The 9276-nt window shown below is 38.6% G+C and overlaps 1 protein-coding gene across 8 annotated transcripts in view; it reads left to right on the top strand.

Annotated features, from left to right (window-relative positions):
• Positions 1 to 9276, top strand: part of LOC6590764 (guanine nucleotide exchange factor DBS) — a 37823-nt gene continuing 28547 nt past the window's right edge. For 2 of the 8 annotated variants that reach the window (XM_026984857.1, XM_026984858.1), the window contains exons 1-9: positions 2 to 229; positions 5181 to 5727; positions 5794 to 5884; positions 5962 to 6192; positions 6278 to 6427; positions 6483 to 6595; positions 7645 to 7867; positions 7935 to 8243; positions 8307 to 8516. In XM_026984857.1, coding sequence (XP_026840658.1) covers positions 190 to 229; positions 5181 to 5727; positions 5794 to 5884; positions 5962 to 6192; positions 6278 to 6427; positions 6483 to 6595; positions 7645 to 7867; positions 7935 to 8243; positions 8307 to 8516 — 1914 coding nt within the window. In that variant the 5' untranslated portion in view covers positions 2 to 189. Of the gene's footprint in view, positions 230 to 4003; positions 4155 to 4179; positions 4264 to 5180; positions 5728 to 5793; positions 5885 to 5961; positions 6193 to 6277; positions 6428 to 6482; positions 6596 to 7644; positions 7868 to 7934; positions 8244 to 8306; positions 8517 to 9276 lie in introns of those variants that run through there. The other 6 variants (XM_026984859.1, XM_026984854.1, XM_026984852.1 and 3 more) reach the window with 6 other exon arrangements.

The raw sequence follows: 9276 nt of genomic DNA, 5'->3' as shown, positions 1-9276 counted from the left end.
AACTCGCCGTGCCATTCAATTGAAATACAAATTGATAGTTTCCTTGAGCACTTTAAACGTAGTGCTTCTAAGGCCGTCGAAATTGATGGCAGCGAATGGAGCAATGGAAAAGGCATTCACGGAGCAGCGTCTATCTCTGGACAACCAGGAAGCCCGCTACGTCAAAAAGAAAAATTCTTAAAAAAAGCAATGAGTCAATCCAACTGCTCAGTCGTATCCGAATCAAGTGGTAGGTATCATTAGTAAATTCAAGGGCACAAAAGCCACTACAAATGTAATATTATTGATTTTTCCCTTTTTTTGAAACTGATAAAGATATTGCATTTACCAAGCTAACATATATGTATATGTACATACATATGTACATGTTTCTGCATTTATATTGGCAAAGATTTATCGTAATTAAATGAAGCCAAAAGCTATACAATTACCAAAATGATGCATACGGATCCAAAAAACCGACAAATTTTCAACGGCGGGGTTTTTTCCCTTCGCGTGGGGTTTCAATTTATTTTATCCTATGCATCGTCTCTAACTGCGGCAGAGCTGTGTACTCGGCGAGCTTTGAGTAACAGCATGGCCAAAGGATTAATTTGTTGGACCAACACTTGAGTGTGGCGGGAAACAGGAAATATTTGTAAAAGCAAAAACCGAAGCCTGGCTTGATTCCAGTGCACAAGCGAATGGATCAAAGCGGGATGGCAATAATTCAATGTATAAGCACATGTATTCTATAATAAATGACCAGACATTTTATTGTCATGGGCACGAGTTCTTGACCATCAATTTACTGGGTCATGCGTTGAATATTGTTTTTGGTTTCTTGCGACCAAACCGAGTCACGAACCTCGGTACAGCAGTCCCCGGTGAGCGTCGCTAAAGACTGTGTATTTTATTATTAGATTCAGAGAACCACAATAGACCGACTCAGCTGCCCACGCCATTGACGAACAAACGAAGCAAAGAACACAGCACTGCCGCAGGCGAAGCCTAGAAAGAATGACAATTGATATTGGGAAATTGAACAGTACCCTTCCGCTCGAACCTGAATCGGAATTTAAATGGAATTTGTTTCTGATGCAATATATTAATATTTTATAGTCTTTGATGAAGCACTTCAATAATTTATTAGGATACATCCGTTAAAGACAAAAACAGCTAGAGCTGTGAAAAACTGTGATTCAGCCAAAAATCACTACATAAACACATATATCTGTCATAGAACTAATTGTTTTCAATATTCAACAAATCTCAAAAAGTTGAAATTTTATTGACTCTGGTCATAGCATATTCTTTTTTATTAAATCGGCTGATATTTTATATTGTATCGAATGGGAAATCTAGTAGGCCGACTATGGGATTCTTTGTATTTTTAACTATTCTTTTGGAAATAAAGTCTCCTTCATTCCGGAAGAAAGAAACTCCAGGAGAACTCAAAAGCAGTGCAGTTTTCAGTTCAGAAGCACCGTGTGAGAGGTTTGCAGTGGATATAGCAGGCCCATTCCCAACCAGTAACAGTGAAAATAAATATGTGCTCGTGGTAATTGATTATTTTAGCAAGTGGCTAAACACGTCCGACACCACTTCACCATCAATCCGGTGGAATGGTGGAACGTTTTAACAGAACCTTAGAAGAGCATCTTTGGAAAATCGTCGATGCAAATCAGAACGAGGGGGAACGTTGTGAGTTGCTGCGGACACAGCAACTCTACATTTATACCCGATACTTAGTCAGTATGGCTCTAATCCGGCAGACGCCGCTATTATTAAAATACACGACAAAGAGTGCCTGCGAGAGACAGAAAATCAGTCTGAGCGGGTCGTCGGGCGATGCGTAGCTACTGCAAATTGATTTGTTCCTTTTGGCTATAAAAATGATCTGATCTAATCCAGATTCAGCAATCTGATAGATATGGTCATTATCTATGATTCTGCGTTTTTAGTTTTCTCGAATCTGCAATATTGTGGATGCAACAGATTTTCGTCCTTTGTGGGGGCGTAAGAGGGTGGGGAAAAATTTTAGATATACGTTTTATAGTGAGATCTAACAAGAGTGCGGATACCAAATTTGGTGACTCTAGCGTAAATAGTCTCTAAGATTTGTGGATTCCCAGGATTTTCGTCCTTTGCGGGGGCAGAAGGGGGTGTGTCGAAATTTTGACACAAAACGGTCAAGGTCCGATATCACAGGAAAGTGGATACCAAATTTGGTTGCTCTGGCTCTTATAGGTTCAGAGAGCCTTGAACTCATATTTTGCAATTGGCAAAAAAGACCATGAAACCTGTGTGTTAGAGAGAGACAGAGCGAGAAAGAATGAAATTGTTTTCTTGATTCTGGCTATAATAATTATACGATCTGGTTCAGATTTTGAACTTTAGAAGATATAGTCATCCTCTACGATTCTGCGTTTTTAGTTTTATCGTATCGTCGAAATTGTGGATGCCACAGATTTTCGCCCTTTGTGGGGCGGAAGTGGGCGGGGTAAGTTTTGATATATATGTACTTGAAGCAGTGACATATCACAGAAGTCTGAATTCAAAACATCGTTACTCTAACTCTTATAGTCTTTGAGCACTAGGCGCTAATAGGGACGGACAGACGGACGGACGGACAGACAGACAGGGCTCAATCGACTCGACTATTGATGCTAATCAAGAATATATATACTTTATGGGGTCGGAAACGATTCCTTCTGGACGTTACACACATCCGCTTTTACCACAAATCTAATATACCCCAATACTCATTTTGAGTATCGGGTATAATAATTGGGATGAGCTTATTGAAATATTTTTAATGGCATATCGCACCGGAAAGCAGGATACGACAGCGACCATATATTTGGCAACGACAATATTTAGGAACGATTTAAGGCTTCCGGCTGATTTGAAATTCGGCGTAACCCAAACTTTTAATGGAACTACCAATGATGGTGATAGAAGAGACCAGTTGATCGAGATTCACAAATTCAGAAGAAGTCCCATCCAATTAATTAGTGATAGAACAAAGATCTGAAGGCGTTTTATCTGTTTTATAATAATAAAGTATTATCTCCGAAGCTACGCACAAATTGGCAGGGTCCTTATACAATCATAGAACGAATTAATGATCTATTGTATCGTATTCGAAAGTAAGATAACTGAAGCTTACCATGGAACCGGCTAGGAACTTATTCGAGACGAACAAGCTAAGGTGGAGGAAAGCAGTGTAACGATTGTGAAAATCCAGTAGGCCGATTATTTTTAATACAAAATAGTCAGTCTCTCGGTGTTGTTTGGAAGAGCATACAAATTCTACGCTCCTCAATCCGAAATACGAACAGTAGAAACGTAAGAATCTAGTCTACTCCATTAATTTTTAAAGCGGTATGAAATTAGACCTAGCTAACGGGCTGGGTTATCTTGGTATTTTCAATAAAATTTAAATCTGTTTATGCAAATGCCATTGATTAAATAGATCTGTTAATATTAGTCTCAGTCGAAATTTAAACAATCCGTTTCATTGAAATTTTTCGGTTATATATTTAATCATAGTTAACTCAAATAAACATACTTACTACTACCACTAACCATACAGTAAACTGTATGGTTCTTAAGTTCATTTTTTCATCGGTATATGTACGGTATATTTCTGAGGGTCAGACGGTCACACGTCTGATCTCTTCGAAACGATAACATTAGTCGTAATTTTGAATGGTTTATAGAGGGGGGGTATGGACAACAGGCAAAAACAGCCAAGACAAATTGCAAGGTTCGTACAAACCTCACCTCGCTTGTGAGGACAATATACCTGTCTTCAAGGTATGTTCAGAAAAAGGGGTGGTTTTTACGTTTCCTGCGTTGCATTTTCTGGGCCGTTTTGCCTTTTGTCTATACCCTCCTTTTTCCTCCCCTTATGTAAAAAATGTGTAGTTGCCATGTAATGCATTGAGCAAATGTAAATATTGTGAAACAAATAAAAATCTTAAAGAAATCGATTCGCTGCCTTCGAAATAGGATATATTTCTTTTGCAACGAAAACAGCTGAAACATTGCGTTGCAACAACGGTTTGGAGGCGCCACAAATTTGTATTTTGGATTTTGGATGTGGAGCGTGGAGTACGCATCGTGGTGCATGCCCTGACATGCATTATGCAGACGGAGCTGTTCAACAGGTTCACTAGCTAGTGCATTAGGATAGTAAAAATAATATATTTAAGTTGTATTAATCTGACGGTTTTACGCGACTTAAGGAAACGGTAGACGATTATCCTGTGCCTGGAGGTAAACCACAAACCCCATTTGTAGTTCTATATATGTACATAATTTAATATACGCCGGTGTTTTCACAAATAGTTTTTTTTATGTAAAATGTACATCAATTATGATCGACATGAAAATAAGGGATGCGAGTCTTTCACAGCTGGCACGTGCAGCTAATTGAATCACAGACAATTTACAACTTATCGGTATTATGCATAATGTTTATTCCATTATCAAACCACAGTTACATACATACATACATATATAAGTTATATTTAGCCGCTATGTATGAGTCAAGTATGTACATACTTGTACATACTGTGTACATACAGATGCGGTTAATTGAATATAATAGTTTTAAAAATAATTCGAAGCATTTGGTATACCAGATACTTGCGCATAAAATCAGACAGGCGGAGGGAAGTGGCTAGATCGACTCGGCTCAACATCCTGATTTAGATTATTTATACATATAAATATATACATATCTACATATGTATATGTGTGCATCCCTAATGGTATTTTGCCTATCCTTTGTGCGTTGCAACATCAGGTAAAAGTCATAATATCTCTACTAGGGTATATATGTACATAAATTGTGAAAACTTAAAAGATATGTATGGCTATATGGTAAGGATCCTTACGTTATAACAAAGGTCTATGCAGTCGACATTATGAGTAATTTCTACCTAGCGTATGCAAATTCATATCTTTATTATTGCACTTAAATCTATCAGCTTTAAAATTAAGTTTAGAAAAACTATACATACTTTGAAACGTAAATACTTGATTAGTACCAAGAATGTTTATTTAATAGCATAATAATTGGCCTTATCCTTATTCAGAAATATTCGACTAGTTATAGTTCAAATCGAACTTTGTTATTAAACGATATAAGAAATGAACTAATTATGTTCTGTTTTGTCAATGAAACACAGCTAATGATGTCGGGAGCCAGCCGACTGAATCACAGGAAAAAGTGGTGGGCACTTCTCAAACACAGCCGCGTCAGCAGGCAAAGCTTAGCCAGCACATGATCGACTCCCAAATTTCGATCAGCAGTGGGGCATCCATACAGACGGCTTTTTTTCAGTCGCTCAACAATTCCCCGGCACATCAAGATCAAGCAGCCACAGAACCCATGCACTTCACGACGTCAACGTTCAGTAGCATTTCCGCCACATCTGTCAACACACAAGGTGTGTTCTACGCAACAGACGCGTTGATCGCTCAGCGTCCATCGGAACTTATAAATTCCCTTGTGGAACACATTAATCCAGCCCAAGTGGCAGCTGCCATGAACGGCGAGGGCGTGCTGAACATTGCCGATGTGGCAGATCTGTTACACCCACAACATGCTATCATCACTGGTGGACGCTCGCAGGAGGGGTGCCCGCTAATCATATTTCCAGATAACAATAATTTTAATTTGTTAGAAGAAGCAGATTACCAAAAGCTAATTTTGTATCTCAGTTCAGTACCGTCGTAAGTACCAGTGATTGCTGACTCTAGGCTGTTGTTTAGTCGTTAGAGTTACATTTTATATTTCAGATTGCAAGACGCTGATCTTGGGTTTCATTTAATTGTGGATCGACGAAAGGACAGGTGGACTTCGGTGAAGACTGTTTTGCAAAGAATCTCGGTAATTAACTAGCACGGACTGCTTTCAACCAGCCCAAGATGGACTCAGAAATTGAAAATATCGTTATTAATTTCTAGATTTATTTTCCGGGTATTATTCATGTAGTATATGTGCTTCGTCCGTCGGGGCTCTTTCAAAAAGCTATATCAGAAGTAAGCACTAAATTTTCCAAAGATGAATATAGATTTCGACTGGTTGTGTGCTCGGCTCTTTCTGATCTGCATGAGTTTGTCGATGCTAGCCAATTAACACCCGATATGGGAGGCGTTTTGATCTACTCTCATCACGAGTGGATACAACAAAGAATTGTATGTATTTTATTTCCAGTATATATGTACATACATACATATAGGTTTTTTTTTTGTTTTACTTCAATTGTGTTATACTTTACAGTCGCTTGAAAAGTTTTCGAGCCTAACACACCAAGTTTCTGCTGAACTGGATATATTTATTACAAATATACACGATACTGAGTTTCCTAATTCAGTAGAGGCCACTAAAAATCTATTAGAAGTTCAAGGGACAGACTATACCCGCTTAAAGGTCAGTTTCAGTCCTTTTTGTTTTTTATGTGTTTGTCATTTGTGTATTCACCTAGGAGGAAATACTTTCTGCATCTAAGCACGGAGAGTCCCTTCTTGACAACATTAAGTTAATTGATGAGTATAAGGAATTCTCTGAGCGCACCGGTAACGTTAGTGCCATAGAAAGGTTTGTAATCAGAATTTCAAAATATGTACTAACAAGAATAATAATTCGACTTAACGATTTTAATATATTTTGAAAATCTTGTTTGTGTTCTAACAACTAAAACTAAATGTTTACAACTAACTCCAAGTAAATTCGGTTTTAAAGCTCTGCACTGGTTTTGTATTCTCATAATTTAAGAAAGTAAGATATTCAGTTAAGGGGCATGTTTGAGAACTAGATCCAATTATTTGATATTCTTTATGTTTGAATCATTAGGCATTTAAGAATTCAAAAGATGTCGACAATAATACATCAAATATTTGAAATACATTCATTAAAAAATAACATTTAGTGACAGAGTACTAACTTTTCTAAAATGGGTTTGCAGCATTGATGTATACATTTGTTACTAGTTATGATTTTAGATGAATTTTAATCCTGTAATCAATTAGTGCAAATAGTGCTTCTCGTTGCCATTGCATGGATGTACATATAATTGTTTGTGCTTTTTTTTAGTAGACGATATAACAAAAAATTTATGATAAATATAACTTAGAACGCTATAGTTGCGGATTGTTTGCTTTGTCGACATCAAGATGCAAATTCAATAATGCCCAATTCAAATAATGTAGCATTTCCGGTCATGGAAGCGTTAAGCATACTAGCTCTACTACAGATGGTCTCGAGGATCCCAGTGCTCAAGCGGATTGACCACCGTCCAACCCGACATAATTGTCTCAATTAAATATGTACATATATATATATGAATAATATCAACCTTCAGACATCCTGGACATAATCACTAGCAGCATTAGAATTTTAAATTGGCACCCATTTATTCACTCAATTCACCAACAGCACCAACACGTATACATTTGTGTGAATTTAAACAACTGATCAAATGTTTTCAAGCTCATTTAAGTGTCACCCATCTCGCTTATCAAAGTTGTTGTCGTCTTTTGTCTTTCCCAACGTGCGCACGGGTGCATACATATGTAACATAACAAAATAATATTTCAAAATCAAATGAACTCAATGCACTGTTCGCCTACCAACAACCCGACGTGCAGATCCAGTGCAGGGCAGCCGATGCACCGTCAGCAAATTATTTATCATCAACAATATACATTTAAAAAACCCCAACATTATGATGATTGTCGCGATTACCGTAGACTACTCGTGCAGCTGGAGGAGACTGAGCGACGCTTCGATGAGTTCTGGCGAACGCACCGCAATCGCCTGGAACAGTGTCTGCGTCTGCGGATGTTCGAGCAGGGGTTTCGCGATCTGCAGGTATGGTGCAGTGCCATGATGCAGTCTTATCAAAACTGTTCCTCATTATTCTGAACCCCTCCTATAGAACCTATTCGATGGGCATTTTAAGGCGATTGCTGAAATGAATGAAATCGGCGAGAGCGTGGAACGTGTTGCTATGCTGATACAAGAAACCGAGTACTTTCAAGCAATGATCAGGACTGACGTTGAGCGTATCGAAGAAGTTGTTCATGCCGGACAGCAGTTGATAGGATCACGGGGAGTTTACCCCTGGGAGGTCGTTCAGCCCAAATGTGATGAGCTCCAGCGCGTTCGCGACGTAATTGGCATGCGTCTAACCAAAAGGTTGGATATCCTGGCCAAAAATAGCGAACTAATGGAGAGAGTTGAAAAGGTAAGCATTGCTAGATTGATTTCACAAAGTTTTTCTACTGACGTTCCCATTCCTTTTATGAAGGCTAATCAGTGGTGCGCCAATGGTGTGGAGTTGTTGGCTTCCCAACGCATCGAAAAGTGCTCAGTATCAGCAGATTTGGCCGAGCAGAGTCTACACGAGATACAAGCTTTCATCGCTTCTGCTTCTGAATTTAAATTATCTAGTCCAAGTGAATTTAAAAAAATTTTCCTTGATAGCACTACTCCTGAGACCAAAGCTCTCGTATCACAGGTGAGTGGATCAGTGGATCCATTAAAAAGATTATAATTTTGTTTGATTATAAATCAAAATTGTATCATGCTGACTAAAGTTAAAGTACATCGTGAAATTTTTATTGCGATGATTGTTTACGGTTTTTGTGGATACACGCATTGTGCCATTCAAAAGAATACGAGATGTGCATTTTTATACCCGATACTCCTAATGAGTATAGAAGTATTAGGATATATTAGATTTTTACGGAAAGTGGATGTGTGTAACATCCAGAAAGAAGCGTTTCCGACCCCATAAATGATATATACTCTTGATCAGCATTAATAGCCGAGGCGATAGAGCCTGTTCTGTCTGTCCGTCCGTCCCTGTGAGCGCCTCGCGCTCAGAGACAATAAGAGCCAGCGCAAGGACATTTTGTATCCAGACTTCTGTGATATGTCACGGTTACAAGTGTATTTCAAAACTTCGCCACGCCCCCTTCCGCCCCCACAAAGACCGAAAATCTTTGGGATCCACAATTTTTAAGATACGAGAAAACCAAAATCGCAGATTCCTCCTGACTGCAGAATCTAAATTAGATCATTATTATAGTCAGGCGGAAAAAATTAAGTGTCAGTTGCTTCGTAGTGCATGTAGTGCTCTACATTTACTATACCCGATACTAAGTCAGTATAGGTCAACTCCGCCAGAGGGCACACATTATGCGCGGCAAAGCATGTGTGAGAGGGGGACAGAAAACGCATGTGGCTATAGTAAATGTAGAGTCGCGGCCGTAGCA

This window comes from Drosophila persimilis, unplaced genomic scaffold (genome assembly GCF_003286085.1).
Source record: "Drosophila persimilis strain 14011-0111.01,24,50 unplaced genomic scaffold, DperRS2 tig00000002-arrow-pilon, whole genome shotgun sequence".
Taxonomy (NCBI): Eukaryota; Metazoa; Arthropoda; class Insecta; order Diptera; family Drosophilidae; genus Drosophila; species Drosophila persimilis.
Note: the sequence above shows the minus strand (reverse complement) of the source record. Positions and strands in the feature narration are given on the sequence as shown.